At 40.9% G+C, this 22,094-nt stretch overlaps 1 protein-coding gene across 2 annotated transcripts; it reads right to left on the bottom strand.

The window, feature by feature from the left end:
* Window positions 1-2,878: 2,878 nt before the first annotated feature.
* MRPL1 (mitochondrial ribosomal protein L1) lies at window positions 2,879-21,080 on the bottom strand. Of its 2 annotated transcripts, XM_087935786.1 has the most exons (10): window positions 20,930-21,080; window positions 19,121-19,226; window positions 17,132-17,396; window positions 15,404-15,487; window positions 12,979-13,050; window positions 10,634-10,745; window positions 8,926-9,026; window positions 6,948-7,029; window positions 3,244-3,411; window positions 2,879-3,208 (listed from the first exon to the last, which is right to left on the bottom strand). In XM_087935786.1, exons 1-9 carry the CDS (start codon window positions 20,964-20,966, stop codon window positions 3,260-3,262), a joined length of 1,011 nt encoding a protein of 336 aa, XP_087791912.1. In that variant the 5' UTR covers window positions 20,967-21,080; the 3' UTR covers window positions 2,879-3,208; window positions 3,244-3,259. The 2 variants fall into 2 exon arrangements, with proteins under 2 accessions (XP_087791912.1, XP_026573007.1); XM_026717222.2 differs by having other exon boundaries at window positions 2,879-3,411.
* Between the last annotated feature and the right edge of the window lie 1,014 nt (window positions 21,081-22,094).

Here is a 22,094-nt window from a genome sequence, read left to right as displayed (position 1 = left end):
TCAGTTTCCAAGCAGCCCTCAACTCTCTCACACAGACAGGACGCTAGCCAGATGAATATCAATGGATGCTGGTAGGCAGAGGCACAATTCCTCCCCACCTTATTTTCCTTCCCCAAAACTAAGCCTGATCACATAGTTTCGTAGCAAAGTACAGGTATCGAGCTAGTACATGTATATATGACAGAGTTTAATGATTGGCAGGCTGTGAACATCTAGTTTATTCCAGGTTTGTCTTTGCTACTGACTTCTACTGAACAAGAGCTAAAACAGCATTGAGATGTAAAATGCCATGCACTTTATGGATTCAAATTAACACATTCCCACACACTGGGAAATTAATGGAATTTGCAAATCCCCTATTAACAAAATTTTGCAAAATACTGCATTTCTCCCCTTCACTTTAAAGGCATAATTTTCAAACTGTATCCTGTTGGTGGTTATTGGAATAGAGACAAACGAAATTCTTCCTGGAGTTCAAAAGAAATTTGAGAGAGATTTATCTGGGAAGACAGCTGGACAATATCTGGCAAGCACTGCAGTGATGGGAGATGTCTGTTGGCTTCGAAGCAGGACTTACATTTCAAGATTTTGTATCCGTGACATTTTACCCCTGTAGGAATTTTACAAAACTCGCCTAGTTATTCAGCCAATTTGGAGGGGGAACACAAACAGAAAGGATCGTGTCTGTGGAACATGTGAAAATGGGTAATATTTTTGCAAAAAGGGTTTTGATGAATTGCACAGTCATCAAAATAAGGATTATAACCTATGCTCAATAGATAAAATATTGGGATAAATGTCAAGCAGCTGACATTTTCTCCCCTTTTGAAAACTAAATTGCTAGCTGCTCAATGTTAGAAGTGTTTGGGTCATTTATCAGTTGAAAAGTGGCACAGGGAAACTTAGCCAGTAGCTGTATTAGAAAACGTATCAGGTAAAAGTTTATAGGTTGAAAAAACAGGAAGATCAATTGTTATCTTCTCTCATACGTGATAACTTTTCTCTATCAATTTACAGGAATCTGTAGGAATTATAATATGATCCGCAATGGGAGTAGAAAAGTATTGATGCTCAGATCATGATTATTTGATTTGGTTTTAACATGTTTCTGATGTGTTTAATTATGTCTTGGTCTTCCCCCCACCCTTTTAAGTAGCAAAACAAGTCTCCCCCATTCCAGATGGGATGGTCACCAATGACCCCAGGATGCAGCAATGACTGTAAATACAAGTCAGTTGCTAAGCACCCAAATTTTGGCCCATGTGACTACAGGGACTCACAAGGACCAGTTGTTAGTCACTTTTTTGCAGGACTGTTGATAACTTTGAACCATCATTAAGCAAATGGATGTAAGTTGAGAACTACCTGAACAGGCTTTGAAAGCATCTAACACAGGGGTCTCCAACCTTGGCACCTTTTAAGACTTGTGGACTTCAACTCCCAGAATTCCTCAGCGGCTGAGGAATTCTGGGAATTGAAGTCCACAAGTCTTAAAGTTGCCAAGATTGGAGACCCCAAACCTAATGACATTTTTTTTTTCAACTCAGGGGATCGAAAAGGCCAAGGTTTTTTGACTGTGGAAATTGGTACAGGTAGTCCTCAAGATGTGACCAATCAAGTTATGACAGACCTGCCAAAAAGCTAGGTATGACTGGGAGGCTGTTAAGGGCTGTAGGTCTCGACCTACTTCCCATCCAGCCATCTAGGGCAGTGATGGTGAACCTTTTTGTTGTGGTGTGGTGAAAGTGCATGCACGCCGGCACCCACAATGCAATGTGCCTCACCCCCCTGCGCGTGTGCGCACATCCCCACCCCACCTCCTTACCTGCACTGTGCACTCAGCTGATTTTTGGCCCATTTGAGGCTCGAGGGAAGCCTCTGCAGCCTTTGGAGGCCGAAAAACGGACCTTCCGGAAATACCGGAAGTGCCAAAATGGGCCCGTTTTTCGGCCTCCAAAGACTGCAGAGGCTTCCCTCAACCCCCTCGGAGGGCGAAAACAACCTCCCCCGAGCTCCAGAGGCCCTCCAGAGGCTGAAACCAAGCACTTCCAGCTTCCCTCGAGCCTCCAGGAGGGCGAAAAAGGCCTCAAATGGGCCAAAAATCAGCTGGGAAGCACTTGCATGCACAGTGCAAGTAAGTATGGCTAGGGCTCATGTGCCCACACAAATGACTCTGCATGCCATAGGTTTGCCATCACAGTTCTAGGGGATTTGCAAGATTCGGCCTGTTCCTCAGCCCATGGCAACCTCAAGCTATTCTAGAAGCAGGTATATTCTCTCAATTTTTTTTTAAGGAGGCTCTACAAACAAAAGGAGGCCCTGATAGGCTCATAAGGGTGGAGGTTGCCTCACTTAACAGCTGTCACAACATGCAATGGTAATGAGCAGGCTCCATTATGGCTGTTTCTTGAAGACTATCTGTATTGATCTGTCTCTGCAGTATGTTTACTGAGGGGTTCTTGGTGTTCTCCGAACTTGGTTGCTTTCTCGGAGACGTTTCATTACCCAACTAGGTAACATCATCAGTGCTAAGACCCCTCATTTCAACCCTGAGCTACAAATAGTCTCTTTTATTGGTATATTTACTCTACCTCAATTTAAGCAACGATGAAGGATGCTTCTGCTACAATAGGTGGGCAGAAGGTGAGATCTTGGTTAACGTCTGTCTATCATGAACCTCCAAAACCACACGCTCTCTGCACCTTTTTCAGAGTGCAACTTGCAGCCACGGACAACATAACATGCCACATTAAGCTGCCAATTCAGGTTCTTAATATTTTTTTTCCCCTTAAAAGAATCTTAAGATATAATCAATCGGTCTGTGGATGGAAAAAAAACCACACAACTAAAACAGAAAGGGACCTGAAGGCTTCCATAATCAATAAAAACTGTACACAAAGCTTTTCATTTTTAATAAAATGTTATGCAATTACGTCTTTTTTTTTTACGAACGGAGAAGGATTTGCACAGAAACATTGGTGTCAGAGCAGGCAGGCTCTCCACATGTGCTGAGCCTGTAATATCAGTGATTCCTAGACATTTCTAGGCCCCAAATTTGGGGGACTGTTGATCTAACAGCACTAAGGAGCTTCAAGGTTTGTGGACAATTCGATTGTCTCCCGAGATTGTTGCAAACTTCCCCTTCAGGACCAGAACTTGTGGGGAAATTCTGGATGAAGCTACAAGAACTGCCCTTTATATATATATATATATATATATATATATATTTTAACAAGGAAAATGACATTTCTGCAACCTTCTAATCATCTGGTTCTTGCTTTTCTTCTTTGCTCATCCTTTCAGCTTCTTCCAACTTCTGTCCCAGAGCTTCTTTGGGAAGAAATTGTTCAACTTTCACATCTAAGGCTTCACTGGTTGAACTTCGAATGCTCATACTTGTTACAAAAGGACCTTAAATAAAAAGAGAGAGAGAGAGAAAAAGAAAGAGAGTGGAAGAACAGGGAGCAAGAATTCAGCTTATTTTATGATCTAACGTGGACGATATTGTACAGAATCATTAAAAGTACTGCTTGAAATGGCAACTCTAAGCAAGAGTAAACAGCTACGAGTTTCTCATATGTCAGGGAAAGAGATTTAAGCAAGTACAGGTAGTCCTCAAGTTATGACGGGTTGCTTAGCAACCAATGGATCTCTCCAGGCTACTTACAACCCAGGTTTCAAGTTCTGACAACCAGCCTCTCCCACCAGTCAAATAATTGCATTTTTTGATGCTAGGCCTTCATTTCTATTGTCCTGCAACCACGTGACCATGATTTATAACTTAAAAAAAAAAAACCCCACAGAAACTGGGATTAACTTCCAGGTTTTGGCAAGAAATACCCATCGGCTAAAATGTATTTGCTTAACAACCGTTGTCAGGGTTCTGGCGATTGCCCTAATTAAATCATGATCCTCGAGCCAAGCTTCAAAAGAATCCATAAGATTCCTCAGGAGTAACATGTCGGCATTATCCCAGTTGAAGCCAACTCTGACACATGTAATTCATGGACACCTGTGACCCTGTTTCCCCCCTTTCCCCTGGGTGTGTCATACATCAGATTCTCCAACGAACCACGTTCAGGGGCTGTGTGTCATCAATCACACCAGAGGTGGTATTCAGCAGGTTCTGAACAGTTCTGGAGAACCAGTAGCGGAAATTTTGAGTGGTATGGAGAACCGGCAAATGCCACCTCTGACTGGCCCCGCCAACCCCATCTATTCTCTGCTTCCCGAGTCCCAGCTGATTGGCTGGGTCTTCTTTTGCTGCCCTACACAGGAGAATGGAGCTGGAAAGCAGGTTAGTGGGGTGGGGAGGGAATGGGGATTTTGCAGTATCCTTCCCCTGCTATGCCCACCAAGCCATGCCCACCAAGACACACCCACAGAACCGGTAGCAAAAAAAAAAAAATTGAATCCCACCACTGAATCACACTCTCCCATGAAGGATTTTCCTGGGCAGAAGATCTAGTAGCCTAGCTACAATCTTTGTAAGATAAGCGTGGAATGTTCTTCTGATTTTCTCTTCCCCCCACCCAAAGTTATGGCAACTGGGAAACAGGCATGTTTTACGAGTTGACAACCATTTTGTTCACTTAACAACCTGCAGTGATTCATTTAAGTGCCACAAAAAAGGTTGTTAAAATCAGGCACGGACATGTGGTGACTTAATGATTGGCCACACTTTGACTGCCATCCTGGACTCGATTATGGTCATAAGTCGAGGACGACCTGTATTCAGTGGTTCTATTTAAAACCAGTATGATTTATAAGACTGTGTTTAATCGTGGATCAAATTTGGCACATTATGTAAAATATATTACTGCTTTCAATGACAGGAAAACATGCTAAGTTTCTCAAGTCCTTGGCAACCTTGTTCAGATCCACAAAGGCCCTGGGAGTCCAAAACGTTAATGAGGGGAGGAGACAGGGAATATTCTATTGATTTATTAACCCAAATTTCAAATTAATTTAAACATCGTTGTATTAGCTGGACCGACCATGAGTTTTCATACATTGTCTGATACACTTAGAGGCAGAGGTGAGCTGCTGGGGGTTCGCAGGGGTTCGGAAGAGCCCCTAGCTAAGATTCTGTGCAGTTCGGAGAACCATCAAATCCCACTCCTGTCTGGGCCCCGCCCACTCCTCCCCGGAGTCCCCACGCGGCCTGTTTTGAATGCAGCTAAGCGCATGGAGGCTCAGGGAGGGCGAAAAACGGGCCTCCCGGAAGTTCAGGAAGGCCGGAAATGGGCCCGTTTCTGGCTTCCAGAGAGCCTCCAGAGCCCGGGGAGGCCATTTTCGCTCTCCCAGAGGCTCAAGGAAAGCCTCCGGAGCCCGGGGAAGGCAAAAACACCCCCCCACCCACCAAGGTGCAGGAGGCCGACTAGGCCACACCCACCATGGCCACGCCCATCCAGCAACTGGGCAGAGAACTCTCTGCTAAAATTTCTGAAGCCCACCCCTGCTTACAGATAGCCCTCGAGTTATGACAATTGAGCCCCAAATGGATGTCTCCAGGTGAAAAATGAAGTGAGTTTTGTCCCCTTTTGCGGCTTTTCTTGCCACGGTGGGTAAATGAATGGTTGCATTTGTTAAGTTAGAAGCACGGGTGGTTAAAGTGACAGTGGGATTCCCCACTGACTCTGCTTGCTTGTCATAGGGATGCTGCCAGTCGTAAGTGTGAAAAAGAGCCACCTTTTTCAGAGCTGTGGTAAATTTGAACAGTCACTAAAGGAACTGTTGTAAGTTGAGGACTACCTGTACTGACCTCAAAAACAAAAAGGAGGAGGAATAATTTCCAGTGCTTGAACCCCTTTTCAAAACAGCAGCAGAAAAAAAAAACCCTGCTACTACAGATTTACAACTGTTTAGTGACCGTTCGAAGTTACAATGGCACTTACAGTGACTTACAGCTGTTCTACACCCAACTACTGCAGTATCCTCATGTTCACATGATCAAAATTCAGACACTTGGCAACTGACTCCTATTTATGATGGTTGCAGCGTCCCGGGGTGGGTCATATAATCCAATTTTGAGACCTTCAGACAAGCAGAACTCAATGGGGAAGCCAGATTCACTTAACAACCATATTACCAATTGAGCAACTGCGGTGATTCACTTAACAAACGGTGACAAGAAAGGTCACAAAATGGTCAGAATCCCTTTAGCAAACTGTCTTGGTTAGCAACAGAAATCTGGGGCTGAACTGTGATCGTTAAATCAAGGACAACCTGTAATTTGTTTCCTCCAAACTCTGCAGGAAAAAAAACAACAACTCGACAAGCCATTCTAATCCCCGTGTGTCCTTGCAGGGAGAATACAGCTTAACTGATACCCTCAAAAGAGCTGGAACAGACGAAGTCAAGTCCTTGAAAACGGTCACATATTGTTCTGACGCCAAAACAAAACGATGCGTTGTGCCCTGACCTTATAACAAAATTCTCAGAACCCCAAACATTTTACTTGGAACATCTGATACGGTTCTTCAAGGCTGTTCAAAACATTTCCAAGATAGGAACTTCCTGCGCAAATGTTTCCCATCCTGGCGGGGAGAAATTATTTTTCTAACTGAGTAATTCTGCGGGAAACAAAAACGGGACTTTTCAGGGTAATAATTTTGCCACTTTAAAGCAGGAGGTTATTCTTTAAAAGTCCTCCCAAAACAACTTATTTAAAGAATGAAAAGGTTTTTGAGACATTTCCCTTGGAAGGGAGGAAGGAAGATTGCTGTGAAGCGAAATTATTAGCAATAGCGTTATTAAGCAATTTTTTGCTTGACATTTTCCCTGTTACTGTTCTTTATTGCTTAGTGTGACAATGCATGTTATCTTTTTAAATGGTTTTCTCCTTGAAACTAGCAAAATGCTTTCCCCCAACTTATATTCATTTGGGTAATATCATTTGCTATCAGCATCAATTAAGAATTTTTTAAAAAATAAGAGTGGCTCACCATGTTTTGAAGGTTTGTGTTTGCAAATGTCTTTAATAATACTGTCCAGATTAGCAAGTATTTGATCATTAGGCATGTCCAGCTGAAAAAGTGAATGCAAAAATAAAGGAAAAGAAAACATTAAATGATGTCAGGTTTATAAAAATTGTGGGGACCGGGCTAAATACTTAATCAATGCATTGAGCTTTTATTTAATAAAAAGAGAAACATTTTCTCATCAATTAAAGGCTATAAGTGCTGTTAATATCATTAGTGTCTTTAGCCCAGTAATACCCTGTTGTGAAAAAAACAAAGGTGTTTTCTAATTTTTATTCAAATTCAACCACTGTAAGTTATGTATAGCGCAATATTTCTCAACTTTGGCAAATTTAAGGTGCGAGGGCTTCAATTCCCAGAATTCTCCAGCCAAAGGGAAGTTGGACAACTGTCTTGGTTAGCTATCGAAATTTTGGGCTCAGTTGCAGTTGTAAGTTGAGGACTACCAGTATAGATTTACTTAATGGCCAGTTTATAAACCATTTCACTCACATAGAGCGAGAAATGGCAACCTGTTCAGATTTCAGCAGCAAATAATAACAGCAAAATATATACTGCGATTTGCAAAGTTGAAGTTGAGCGACTAAGGAGGAGGAAATCAATGGTTGTACCAATAGTAACAGGAGCCCTTGGGGCAATACCCAAAGGGCTGCCAAGATACATGGAAATTTTGAACTTATTAGATCTGAATATCCTGACTGCAAAAAAAATCACCCTGCTCAGGGCTGCTCAGGGGTGGGCTGATACCGGTTCACACCGGTTCAGGCAAACCGGATGTTAATTTTAAATCTGGTTCGCCAAATCGGTAGTTGCAATGACTCGCTGGCCCTGCACACTCCTCCCCTCCCCTCCCAGGAGTCTCCACGTGGCCTGTTTTGGATCCCAGGTAAGTGTAGGGCCCATGGAGAAGCTCGGGGGGGGGGAGAAGGGAACACGCCAAGAACAGGAAGTTCTGACAGGCCAGAAATGGGCCGGTTTCTGGCCTCCGGAGCCCAGGGAGGGCAACAAACAGGCCTCCCGGAAGTTCCGGAAGCCCAGAAAGAGTCCAGTTTCTGGCCTCCAGAGCATGGGGGAGGCTGTTTTCGCCCTCTTGGAGGGTCGAGGAAAGCCTCTGGGGTCCGGGGAGGGCGAAAACACCCTCCACCGCCATGGTGCAGGAGGCTGAATAGACCATGGCCCACCATGGCCATAACCACCCAGCAACTGGGTTTAGAAGGAGTTGCTGAAATTTTTGAAGCCCACCCCTGGAACTGCTTATATTCAGATGTTACCTTAACAGCTCTTAGGTCTTTGGTTAGGACTTGAGCTTTAAAAGTTTTTACCAGTCCCAGACTGCGAATCAAACTGAAGATTAAGTCTTTAATAATAACAGCTACTACTCCAGCTAAAATGGATGAAATCTCGCTAATGTTGTCTTTCTTGCCTGGAATTTGAGTCAAACTCTATGAGAGAACAGTACTATAACTTTGTGGCAAAATGTTTAGCTATTTCTGAATGTTTTAACTTAAAGTTGGACTTCCAGAGGTGCCATCTGATTCAAGCCTGTGATTTAGAGTATTTTAAAACTATCTTTCAGGATACAACATTTGCAGCATGGTGAAGATTATTTAAATACTGGAAAACCAACCAATGAGGAAATATTACGCGCAGCTCTTTAGCAATAGGTATTACGGTATGTGCATCTAACTTTGGTGAACATTTCTGAAGGAAAACTCTATTAGCAAGCATGTAATGACTTGCTAAATATTCCCTAATAGGTTGCACTAACAACTATGTCTTGCTGAAGGACCCATTTCAAAAAAAGCAATAGTGGAAATGGAAAGAAACAAAGCAGTGCGTTGGTGCTTATTCCTGTTCAAACGATTTTTCATACATGATTAAACTCCCCTCCAAGCTGAACTCACAGCCAAATCATTGGCCAAAGTGCCACGTGAAAACGTACCATTGCAAACGGGGTTTGGATGATGTTGTCGTTGGTCACTGCATATTCATGGCAGATTTTGAAGAAATTAAGTGTCTCGGGGATATTGTAAGTAACGGTACCTGTTTCAAAACAAAATGAAAAAACAAAAACCAACCCAAAGTAGGATTAAATTCATCTTACATATCTGACATTCAATGTGGGAGCAAACCAGCTATTCGGCCATTTTTCTTTCCAACTGGGAAGAATTACAGAGGACAATGGGCCAAGCACAATCTAAAAGACTGTGAAGAATTCCATGTACGCAACAAAGCTTATAACAGAGTAAGAGAGTTGGAAGGGACCTAGGTGGTCTTCTAGACCAACCCCCAACGCAAGCAGGAGTGAGTGTCCAGTCTCTTCTTAAAAGCCTCCAGTGATGGGAGCACCCACAACTTCTGAAGGTAAGCCCTTCCACGGGTTAACTGCTCTTACTGTTAGGAAATTTATCTTTTACGTCTAGGTTGTTTCTTTAGTTTCCATCCACTGCTTATTGTCTTGCCTTCCAGTGCTTTGGAAAATAGATTGATCCCCTCTTCTTTGTGGCAGGCCCTCAGATATTGGAAGATTGCTCTCGTGTCACCCCAGCCCTTCTTTTCACTAGATTAAAGGTAAAGGTTCCTCTCGCACAAGAATTCTGGCTCTAGGGGACAGTGATCATCTCCGTTACAAAACCAAAGAACCAGTGCTGGCAGAAGACGTCTCTGTGGTCATGTGGCCGGCATGACTAAATGCCAAAGGTGCATGGAACGCTGTTACCTTCCAACCAAAGGGGTCCCTGTTTTTCTACTTGCATTTTTTGACATGGTTTCGAACTGTTAGGTTGGCAGAAGCTGAGACAAGTAACAGGAGCTCACTCCGTTACGTGGTGCTAGGGACTCGAACCGCCGAACTGCCAACCTTTCCGATCGACAAGCTCAGCGTCTTAGCCACTGAGCCACTGCATCCCTTCATCTTTACTAGATTAGACATACCGTATAAGTTTAATATGTTCCTAATATCAATAACAAAAAACAAGGAAATGTCAAGTCATTGTTTACTGATTGATAGTTGGTTATGTATGAACTGTTGAAGTCATTTCTGTAAGGAAGGCATAATGAAGAAAATGTCTTTTACAGTTCAAATCCTACGTAACCCTGTTTCATCTAATGCAGGGGTCCCCAATCCCAGGCCAGTACTTTATGGAACTTTGTTTTTATATATGATAACAGCCTCGGGACTTTTTTATATGCCTAACATTGAAAAGATTTGATATTACCGACATGGAAGCATGGATGGTGAAGCTGATGAGAGTTGCTGAGATGGTGAAACTGACAGTTTTAACGAGAGAAAATACATTAATTTTAAAACTGATTAGAAGCCCCCTCTGGATTGGGGAAATGGGGGAAAAATGAAATTATGATATATGGATTTGATGATTAGAAAAAGTGGTAAATAATAGAAAATATAAAAGTTATGTTCCAAACTTAGAAAAAGGTGCAAATTTACACTTATCTCTGTTGTAAAATAGTCAGGAGTCATTTCTTTTTATTTCTTTGTTTTCTTTAGGATTTGCTTTCTTTCAGTCTCTAATATTTTCCCCTCCTTTCTCAGTTATTAGTTGTTAGTTTTTCTCTCTTTATTTTAAACTTTTAATAAAGTTATTTTTTTTAACCAAAAAAGAAAAAGAAAAGAAACATCCTTTTCTCACCGTTTTTCATGGAAGGGTACTTTTGTTTCAGAAAATTCCTCAAAGGATTAATTTTTGTTGTTATTTCAGGTACTGCGATATAAAAATCTGCTTCGATTTCCTCATTTAAAATCTGAAAGCCCATAAAAATAAAATAAAAAGGAGATTGGACATGATTTACCATTTTGGCAGTTATGATATATATGCAACACAAGCACCTATAAAAAATATATAACTTTTTTCATATCCCCTTTGTGACAAATTTAGCATCAGCAGACATAAAATTAAGAGTATTTTAGTTTTCCCTTAAATACAGCACAATCTCTTTGCAACCCTTTAAATTTGAAAGAACAGAATTATCTGAGCTGAAATTAAAAATAATGAGCGTTCAGCTCTTTACCAGATAGAAATTTCTCCTTCACATTTGTGGAGTGCACGCCACGATTTACCACCGCCTGACAACAATCCTCAAAAAGCACGCTATGTTCAGGCGTGATTTTCAGAAGCTGTGTGATAATGGGGTGCACTCTCATGTGGCCTCCAGAAGTTGAGTGAGAGGGCTGGGCTCTTGTGCAGCCTCTGGAGTCCCCAAAAATTATGTCAAGGAATTGCGTAGCAACGGTCCGATGAATTAGGAGACACTAATGCAGATAGCTAGCTAGCTAGATGCTCTCAAAAGTGTACACATACATAACATACATATAGATATGCTGTATACGGAAAAAACAATTGCTACCAACCTGCCTTCCACTGAGAACCTGTATACTGCACGAGACAAAAAGAGGCTGTAAAAATATCTACAGACCCCTCACATCCCGGACAAACTGTTTCAACTCTTTCCCTCAAAACGACGCTATAGGGCATTGCACACTAAAACAACTAGACACAAGAACAGTTTTTCCCCCAAATGCCATCACTCTGCTAAACAAGTAATTCCCTCAACACTGTCCAACTATTTACAAAGTGTACACTACTATTATTGTTAATCTTCTCACCACTCCTTCTCACCCATCCCTTCCCACTTGTGACTGTATGACTGTAACTTTGTCGCTTGTATCCTTAAGATCTATATTGACTGTTTCCTAGTATGATTTGATTGCTTATTGTACCCTATGACTATCATTAAGCGTCATGCCTTATGATTCTTGACGAATGTATCTTTTCTTTTATGTATACTGAGAGTATTTGCACCGACAAATTCCTTATGTGTCCAAACACACTTGGCCAATAAAGAATTCTATTCTATTCTATTCTATTCTATTCTATTCTATTCTATTCTATTCTATTCTATTCTATTCTATACGTACTTATGTATATAGCTACACACTATATATGCGTGTGTGTGTGTGTGTACATTTCCATCTGCAATTGAACTGAAAGATCATTATTTTTAATTTCAACTCTTTCAAATTTAAAGGGTTGCAAAGAGATTATGGTGTGTGTGTGTGTGTGTGTGTGTGTATGTGAATACTTGAATGGTCACTAAATAAAAGGTTTAAGTCTAGAACTACCTATACACAGGAGATTTCACACACACACACCCTTCAAAGTGAGTCATTTTCCAACCTTAACCAAGAAATGTTAAGTATTCCTTCTGAGTTTAAAAAAAAAAGGAGGACATACATTAGCAACAGAGTTCTAAAGAGAAAGCAAATGTTTATTTAATAATAAAAATAAAACTCTCCACAGAATTTTCCTGCAGCAGCTTCAAACAATTCACCCTGTGGTTTGATTCAAAGTTGGGACAGAGTGCTCCAAAGCCTGACAGTAGAACTGTCTGTTCTGGGTAGGACCTTCAAAAATCTAGAGAATTATGTTTTGGACACAGAAGTTAAATCCTTAAGTCTCTCAGCAGCTGTTGGCGTTTCTTTTTTATTTTCCCAGAAGAATAACTTATTATTTATGGCTACAGGGCTTCCTTGTAAAATGTATGCAGAATATCAGGGATATCAGAATATCAGGGGAATTCCTAAGAAGCCAAAGGAAAAAAAATCCAAGTAAAGTCAAAAGTCTAAAAGTCAAAACAATGGATTTTCGGTGATTTATATGAGTCTTAGACTCCTATCTGTAACTAGATGAAACAAAGCTGCAAATAGAGGAAATCTTGTTAATTGCTAAAACAGCCTAGTGACCATCAGCTGCAGAATTCAACTTTCATTTCAACAGCATTAATGTTTTTCCAGATGCCAAGAACTGACACATCTGCAGTTTTCTGAACAGAGCCCACCCAGACTCTTGCATAGAGTAGAAGGGTTGACAATCCTAGGGTTGAGACAATCCTAGGCTCTGACCCCCAGAAAAACTTACAAAGAACTAACTGAGCTGATTTCAACAAAAATTAAAAGTTTGTACGTATTTTAAAATACCGGCTTAATTAGCTCGATTCCTCCTACTATGGCAGCTCCATTTTCCGTTGCTAGATTTGCTTCTTTTGGATCCTAAAAGGAAAATAAAAACCATTTAGCTAGAAGACACCGGGAATACCGGTAGTCCCCGACTTACAATCACAACGGAGCCCCGAATTTCTGTTGCTAAGTGAGACAGTTTTAAGTGAGTTTTGCCCCACACAGTGGTCCCTTTTCACTGCCGTTGTTAAGTTAGCAATGGGGTCTTTAAGTGACTCTGGATTTCCCCATTGACTTTGCTTGTCGGAAGGTCGCCAAAAAAATCCCGTGATCCCCGGGGACACTGCAATCGTCGTAAGTAAGAGTCAGTTGCCAAGCATGTGAATTTTGATCATGTGATTCTGGGGATGCTGCAATGGTTGCAAGTCACTTTTTTCCAGTACCGCTGCAACTTTGAACATCAATAAAGGAACTGTTCCAAATCAAGGAATGCCAGTATTATTTCTTTCCATATTAGAACCCACAAACCCAATGGGAAAAATAGGTTGGGAAGGTTGCAAGTTGCTCTCCTGACTTCCCCAGCCTTTATAACCTTTGCACTGTACCAACCCTCGCCTTCCTGCATTTGCACCCGGCCGCACCCTCCAACCCCCCCTCCACACTCGTTACCTGGGAATCTCTCCACTTCACGCTTAATATCTCGCGTGTCTTGTGGGCACAATAACAACTGGAGCTGCCGAAATTGCAGCTAAGCATTGCGGCCCCGTGACGTTGTGCCTTACAACTTCGTTGTTCTGACCCAGCTCGCCAAACACGACACTGAACCCTCTGAACTCAAAAGATTCCTTTATTAGGAGCGCCAGCAGCCCAGGCAAAAAGTTTCTCTCTCACTGCAGCCTAACAAGTCTGTCCAGCGGGGAGATGAATAGTTTGTCTGTCACATCTGTTCATCTCCACCCCCTGCCTTTTATCCCCAGAGCTAGGGTGGGGCTTTGCTAGCAGTGGTGGCTTTTCCGTCCCAAGGACCGGCTCATAAGATTTCCACTGCTCTCCTCTCCTCTGCCTTTTGTGCAGTGTCAGGCACTGGACCCAGCCGTTCCTCCTCTTCCTCATCAGCCACCTCCAGACCTGATGGACGGCCCAGGCTCCATCTCTCTCTCTCTCTCTCTCTCTTTCTCTGCCAGCTCGATTGCCTCTTCCCCCTCAGAGCTTCCCTTGATGCTGACCCTACCTCCCACGCCTCTTCCTCTTTCTCTGATTCAGCTGCTGGTGGGGCCGGCGGCTGACAGGCCACAGCAAGGGTGTCAAATTCACATCGTCACGGTGTCATGTGACGTATCGCAACTTTTCTCCCCTTCGCTAAACCAGGTGCGGGCGTGGCCAACGTGTGACAGCATCCAGGCCGCATGTTTGACACCCCTGCCTTACAACCCCAGCCAACCCAGTCCCAATTGCTGTCATAACCCGAGGACTACCTGGACTCTTAATCCCATCCTCCCTAAAGATTTCATTTGTTCTAAGGATTTCTATTGCCCATGACTAAGGATACTTTAAGGCAGACTGGGCATTTTACGGTCCAAGGGGCACATCCTGTCCGTGGGTGGTCCCAGCCCAGCCCATGACACTGGGGTTAAGGGATGGGGACGGGACATCGGCAGCATCGGGATGGGGCATTGGTAACAGGAGGTGAGGCAATAATACGGTGTCGGTGGAGGGAGCGGAGTTGTGTTGGCAGTGGGTCGGTTGGTGGGTAGTGTTGGCAATGGGGGTGTTAGCAGTATCAGGAGCAGGACAGCAGCAGCCCTCCATAACAGTCCCAGTTTTTCATGTAGCCCCTTGGGAAAATGAATTGTCCACCCCTGTATTAAGGGATACCCAAGATCCCTTTTCTATTTTCACTGAAGTGCCGTTCTTGCTGTTCACACTTTAAAATCAAATAAATTGGGTCTCTACACATAAAATAAATTTCTGACACCTTAAGCTAGGGGTGTCAAACTTGATTTCATTGAGGGCTGCATCAGGGTTGTATTTGACCTCGGGGGGGGCGGGGAGGCATGGCCGGGGGGGCGTGGCCAACTCAACATCACTCGTGTCAGCGGGGGTTATGGTGGCCTGAGCACTTGAAGCCTTCCCGAGCTCCGTTTTTGCTGGCGGAGAGTTGCAGGAGGCCATCGCAGTTGAAAACGGAGCTCGGGAGGACTGCGTGCGGCCTTCCAAAACTCCGTTTTCACTGGCAGAGGCACCATGGGCCAGTCTTTCGCTGTTTCCAGGGCAGCCCCACAGGCCAGATCTAAACACCCCATGGCCCGGGCCTTGAGTTTGACACCCCTGCCTTAAGCAAACCTCACCCACTATTCCTCATGTCGTGTGGGAACAGTGTGACGTTGTACGCCAATGTAACATGCAAGTGACTGAAGTATCTTTGGCTAATTGCTCAACAGCTCACCTGTGTGAATACTAAAATCTTGGGGACGGCGTCTGTAAAACGGTAAGGCAGCAAAAGAGTACTAATAAATGGCCCCACAGGTTTCTGGAAGTGCAAAAGAGGGGGAAAAATCCACATTATCTGATTCAACAAAACAAATACATATTTGATACATAAGACATTTTATACATAGATAGCGATAGCTAGATATATAGATTATAGATGTAGACATATACATTTTTCAAACTGTTTCAAGAATGATTCTTAAGTTTACAGAACTCCATTCAAAGGATTAATTATAAATAAATTTTAGAAGCAGTGCTTGAAGGCATTTTTCACTGACATATTTGCTCTGCTTTCACCAAAGCTGGACCCTTTGATGTCTTTTAGATGAGTGAATTCCAATTCCCAGAATTCCCAGCAATGGCTTGACTGGAGAATTCTGGGAATTGAAGTCCATGCATCTGGAATTTGGCATGGTTAAGAAGCACAATTTTAAACTGTTCTATTGCTATGAATTCACCTTGGTTTTATGATGTGCACTATGGAGGGGATACATATTTTTTATATTTAAAAAGTTTTAATAACAGCATAATGCTATCTTGCTCTCAGGGAATGTTATGGCATAGAAAGGCAAGTTAAATAAATATATAAAGAAAAAAAACACATAAAAACAGGCTTTGCTTTTTCTCCCCATTTGTAATCTAATAATCTCTCTCGTTTTAGTACAATTAACACCCATAAGATGTTAAAAGTTATTTTTTAAAAGATTAAAAATGTATAAAACACATTACAAAACCCAAATAACTAATAAACTGAAACCCTAAACACAAGAAAACAAAATTTATTTCATCGCTTCATACTTTGCAATTTAACTCAGAAAGTACTCAAGGCAACTATCGAAAATTCAAATTGCAAAGTTGTTAAGTGAGGACTACTTGTAATCATGGTTAAAAACACAGGACAATTCAAAAGAGTAAGAGAATACAATGGAATTTAGAAAAGTTGATCAAGCAGTAGCTCTTTTAATTCCACCCTTGATATCTTGATTATTTACTTTTAGGGCTGCAGTGGCGCATTGTTAGAGTGCGGTACTGCAGGCTGCTTCTGCTGACTACTAGCTGACTGCAATTTGGCAGTTCAAATCTCAAGGCTGACTCAGCCTTCCATCCTTCTGAGGTGGCTAAAATGTGGACCCAAATTGTTGGGGGCAATATGCTGACTCTGTAAACCGCTTTGAGAGGGCTGAAAGCACTGGGAAGCGGTATATAAGTCTAAGTGCTATTGCTATTCAACGCTGTTGAAGATTTTAAGCAGTACATAAAGATAGATCAACTGTTCAAAGCATCCCTCACATAACACAAACCACTCTAGTTTTTCTCCAGTCTAATTTTCTTCAACCATGCTTATAACTGACAAAATATCTTCTGTTAATTCTAGTACTGAGAAGTGCTCTCATTTTTGGTTTAGCTTTAAAAAAACTGATGTTGTAATAATGTATTAATCAGTATTCAACTGGGGGGGATCATATATGTATTGGTCTTTTCTTAATGCACTTTTTTTTCTTTTTTAATATCTTGATTGTTTTGTGTTTTAGGAGGGGCGTTCTTCTTTTTTGCCTCTTTTTGGATTTTTTTTTTTGAGTTTGGTATTTTAACTTTGTCTTGAATAATATATACATATTATACATTATAATTCCAGTTACCAACTAATGCTGTAAAAAAGGGTATGTGAAGTACAAGCCAATACCTTCTTTTCCGATGTCATATCCAAGGTGATACGTGCATACAATTCCTGGGTGGGGGATGTAAAATCCAGTGGTTGAAATTTCTTTAAAAGCTCTAAAGCAGCTTCTGTGTCATAAACTGTTTTTTGATAACACCAGGTCAAATAAACATCATCCTTTGGTTCAAGTGGTAAAGGCAATTTATAACGGTCCTCTTTTTCCTTAGGCTCTGAAATTGTTTTTTTTTCCTGAGAGGCTCTTCTATATTTCCTAGGACTAGCTGACGATCTTTTAAGGAAATAAAAACAGATTGTTTGATGCAGCTCTGCTGAATAAATACAATAATCTTTTTTTGAAATGGCATAGATACCAGGGGTATTAAACTCATAGCCCACGGGCCGGATGCATCACGTACTGGCCACACTCACCCGTATTTTAGTGAAGGGGGGGGAAGTCATGATATGTCACATGACGCCACGAGTTGGACACCCCTGGCGTAGACCATCTTAGAGATGAGAGTTGCTTTAACCCACACTAAAACTAAGAAGAAAACACAACACATACCAGTGATGGCTAACCTTTCTGTCCTCGCATGCCAAAAGTGTGTGCATGCAGGCCAGCACCCCCTAAGGCAATGCATGCAGGGGGGCCCATGCCCCCTGTACATGAGCGCATGAGCCCCTGCGCACGCACATCTCTGCACATGTGCATGTGATCCCCCCAAAAGTGTGCCACACGTCTATGTGCATGTGTGTGACCTCCCCATGTGTGGCGTTTCTGCGCATGTGCACACGTCTCCTGCACGCAACCCATCCCCTGCACATGCGTGGCAGCCACCTGACAATCAGCTGGCAGGTGGGCAGTACATGCACCTGCACGGTGTACCTGCTCTGGGGCGATGGCTTACGTGCCAGCAGAAATGGCTCTGCGTGCCATTTCCAGCACGGATGCCATAGGTTCGCCATCACAGACATATACTATACTAGAAACCTGCTTAATTTGAGAAAACTATTTGCTATATGAAAAGAAACACTGGTGACTAGTTATCATTATTTTCAGTTATGAGACATGCAGGAAAAAGAGAACCATAGACAAGAAATTAAATATAAATTAAAAGCATTTTCACATTTGTGGATTCAGTCCAAAAACTAGAAAACATTGAACAAGTTTCCAGAGGAGCTGCTTTCCTTTCTGTGTTAATGTTCAGCTCTGTTTTATGACAAACGTCTGGAACTAGAAATTTAAATTAAATTATATAATTTAATTATTTCCTAATAGATATAGATTATGCCAATAATAAAAGTAGAAAATATTTTAAATTATTAAATTTTAAACTTTGATTATCTACCTTGAACGGTTGTCAGAATGAACAAAATCCGATTCCCTTAATATTTTTAGCTATAACTAATACGGCATGGAGCCAGCTTTTGAACACAATTAAAAACATATTTACTATGTTTACAAAGTACAAAGGATTATATTTATAAATGCTTCCATGAGAAGCAAATGCATTTCACAATTGCCTGGATAGTGTAGAAGAAACAGTAGGTCATAATCACTGAATTTTACAAAATGTTAGATAGTATATTTTATAGTGGATAGTGTACTTTATATAAGACTAGATTGCATATCTGAACTCAGATACTACTGAGTTTGAAGTTTGGTCCCACTGAATATTTCTGTTTATGCTACCATGCACAGGTGGTAGTCCTCAACAACCACAATTGGAATTGGAACATCTGTTGCTAAGCGAGGCATTAAGTGCGTTGCACCAAATTTTATGATCTTTTAGCTGCAATCAAACCTCTTTAAGCAAACCTCTTGATTGTTAAAACAATTGTTAAATGAATCTGATTCCCCCCCCAATGACTTTGTTTATCAGGAGTTAGTGGGAAAGTCAGAAATGGCAATCATGTGATCCCAGGACCATCTGTATGTATCTATGTCTATGCATATGTGTATGTATAAATGTTTCTGTTAACTATTCAAATAAATCCCCCTTATTTACTTACTTTGCAGCATACTTTCTACTGGGAACAAGTAAGTTGGTAAAACAAGAAACCACTGCAGGATATTGAACAATTCTAGAGGAAATATGGCTAGGACTCTGAGCAAAAACTGTAGAAAGACAAAAACAGTAACAATCCAAAAATGAACTATATGGCTAGTCATGTCACATAATTGGCATAAATTTGTATGGCTTTTCTAGACCTCTGCAACAGGAAAAGATCTATCAACAATACAGCTCTGATATTTGCAAGTAGTGTAACATGGTTTGGCAGAACTAACTAGACTTTCCAGTTCTCAAATTTAAAAATATATTTTGAATAATTGTGGGGTGGTTTTTTTTTTTTAAAAAAAAATAAAAATTACAACTGTTTACCTTCATTTCATCTGCAGCCAAATGAGACAGCTTTCAATTTAGAATTGCTCTCAGAATTGGCTGTATTTTATATACGAGAATAATTGAAAATGTCAGTTTCTTCAGAAGTACTCGTAGATATTTTCTTTAGAATTATTCACTCATAGCCAAACTTTATAATTTTTGATGACTGGTGGGGGGAGGTTGAAGGCCAGTCTGCTCTGGGTATATCTGGAATTCTTTTTTTTAAAAAAAAAAATCTGGATTTGGGGGAATTTGCTGTACTTTTATATTTCACACCAAGTTCATCAACTTCCTTACTTCAAAATAATTTATCAGCTTCCATGCTTTTTACTAATAATAGCCAAAAGATACCCCTAAAAAGACTCTGTGAACAGATGGCACACCTGACTTACAATTAATTAATTAAAAAAGAACATTAAGTAGCTTCTCATTCAGTGGAAGAAAAATCTTTTATGTTAAAAATACCGATAGAGGGTAAAGTAATCGAGAAAATATTTGAATGTGCAGAGATGAACAGGTTAACACTGATAATCAAAGAAAAGGAAGAAACCGGTTACTATATGGTATGGGATTTATTTTATCAATGGTTGGAAAATAAAACAAATTAAAACGGACTAGAACTAGATGAATATATAGAGCAATAAGATAAGATTTTACAAAAAGTAATATATTAAATAGCTATAAGAAAATGTGATTATTGTTACATTGCCAAGAAAATTATTAATTATAATTAAGCACAAGATATATGTACCCAGCCGACACACGGTTGAAATGAAATGGAATTATTGTAAAATATAAAATAAAAAAATTAACATAAAAAATAAAATCTTTTGTTTGGGTTAAATATAAATTATTTAAACTGTATACTTGTCAATTATTATATCAGAACAGTTAATAATTACTTGTAAGCTGCTCAGTCACCTTGCAGGGAGATATAATTTAATAAATAATAAATAAAAGTTATACATTATATTGTTATATTACAATATATAAATTATATAATCATATAAATTATGATGGTGGGTTCAATAATCTGTTAATTAGATCCATGGCTTTGCTAGTTGGTGAAAGCTTCCAAGGAGATAACATGTGTTTATAGAATATTTATTATGTAAACGTAACCCTATTAACCCTATTAGATATTACCATCAATATTTTTCATGAAAAATCGTATTTCCAGCAAATTAAAAGTATGAAAAGAATACGATTTTTGCAAGTATCTTTAATATTTGGCAAGTGATTAAGAAGCGCTACTCTACAGCAATAGCCCCATTCTAAACCCACCGTCCTGCTGGGTGCCGGGGGACGTATCTATATAATACATTATTATTATTAATGTAAAATCCCAAGCTGAGACATTTTGGAGAGAAATTAAGCTGGGAAGGGGGGAAAAGGGCTTCTACAGATTTGATTCACGCCGGATCGAGACGCTCACCTCTCTGGAAACAACACCGTACTACGGGCAGCGCCATCTTGGCCAGGAAAAAAAACGCGCAGAGGTGCTTTACCAAAAGTGGCCCGGCCGGCCATGCGGAGTCGGCAAGAAAAGTTCCGCCTCGGGGAAGAAAAAGTGGAACAACGAAGTGGACAGCGAATTATTGCATTAACAGGCTTGCGCAAGCCACAGTCTTGCCAGTTTCAATTCCCTCTGGTCTATAAACCATGATTTATGAACCAACAGCAATTTATTGAATGAGCCATGGTTAAATTGTGGTTGAGCCTGATTTGTAAACCCATCAGTGGGTATTGTTTTATAATCGATGCATTTGTTAATATGCTTTTCCACCTATAAGTTATTATAAAGAACATTAATGAAAATGTTATTGTCCAGGAATTATGTTTCATATTGTTTTCAACATTATTAATGTTTACTGAAAACATTATTTTCAACATTATTATTAACAGTATCCTTATTTGTCAGTGGTAATTGGCACTGGGAATTCTGTCATTAAGTGATGTAGTCATAAGGAACAGTGTCATGTGTACAACAGTAGTTCTGGCAGCTCTAATTGCTATCATTAAGCAAATCCCGCTATTTTTAAAAGATTTTTTTAAAAAATCATGCCTTTTTACAAATAACTCAAGGTAGCAAACATATTCAACACAACTTCTACCTCCTATTTTCCCCACAACAGCCACTCTATGAACGTAAATTAGGCTGAGGGTAGAGTTGGCCCAAAGTCACCCAGCTGCCTTTCATGGCTAATGTTGAAAGAAATATCCATCTGTTTCAGTTCCAAGTGGGGAGAAAGACACTGGAAACATGGAGGCTGATTGGAAAGATGGTTTATTGATGGACAGGACCACACGGTTTTCAGGGTCTGGGCAGCTGACCACATGGAGTGGAGAGTGAGGGTTATTTATACCCTCTCTTGGGTGTTGCCCTTGAGCTTCCTGTTCCTGTGCAAGAACTGTATTGGGTGTAGTCAGACTCCCATGGGGCCATGTGGGGTCATGTCTGTCTGAATCAAGTTTTGTTGAAGCCTGGAGGGTGATGCAATGTCTCCAGGTGATTGTGTCATGTGGTGAGCTCTGCTGCTAAATAATCTTATTATGTCCTGGAGGGTCATGTCTTAATCCCATCACCCTGGAGCTGACGG

This window comes from Pseudonaja textilis, chromosome 6 (assembly GCF_049901715.1).
Source record: "Pseudonaja textilis isolate UNSWEBS1 chromosome 6, rPseTex1.2, whole genome shotgun sequence".
Classification (NCBI taxonomy): Eukaryota; Metazoa; Chordata; class Lepidosauria; order Squamata; family Elapidae; genus Pseudonaja; species Pseudonaja textilis.
This window is presented reverse-complemented; position numbering and strand designations above follow the sequence as displayed.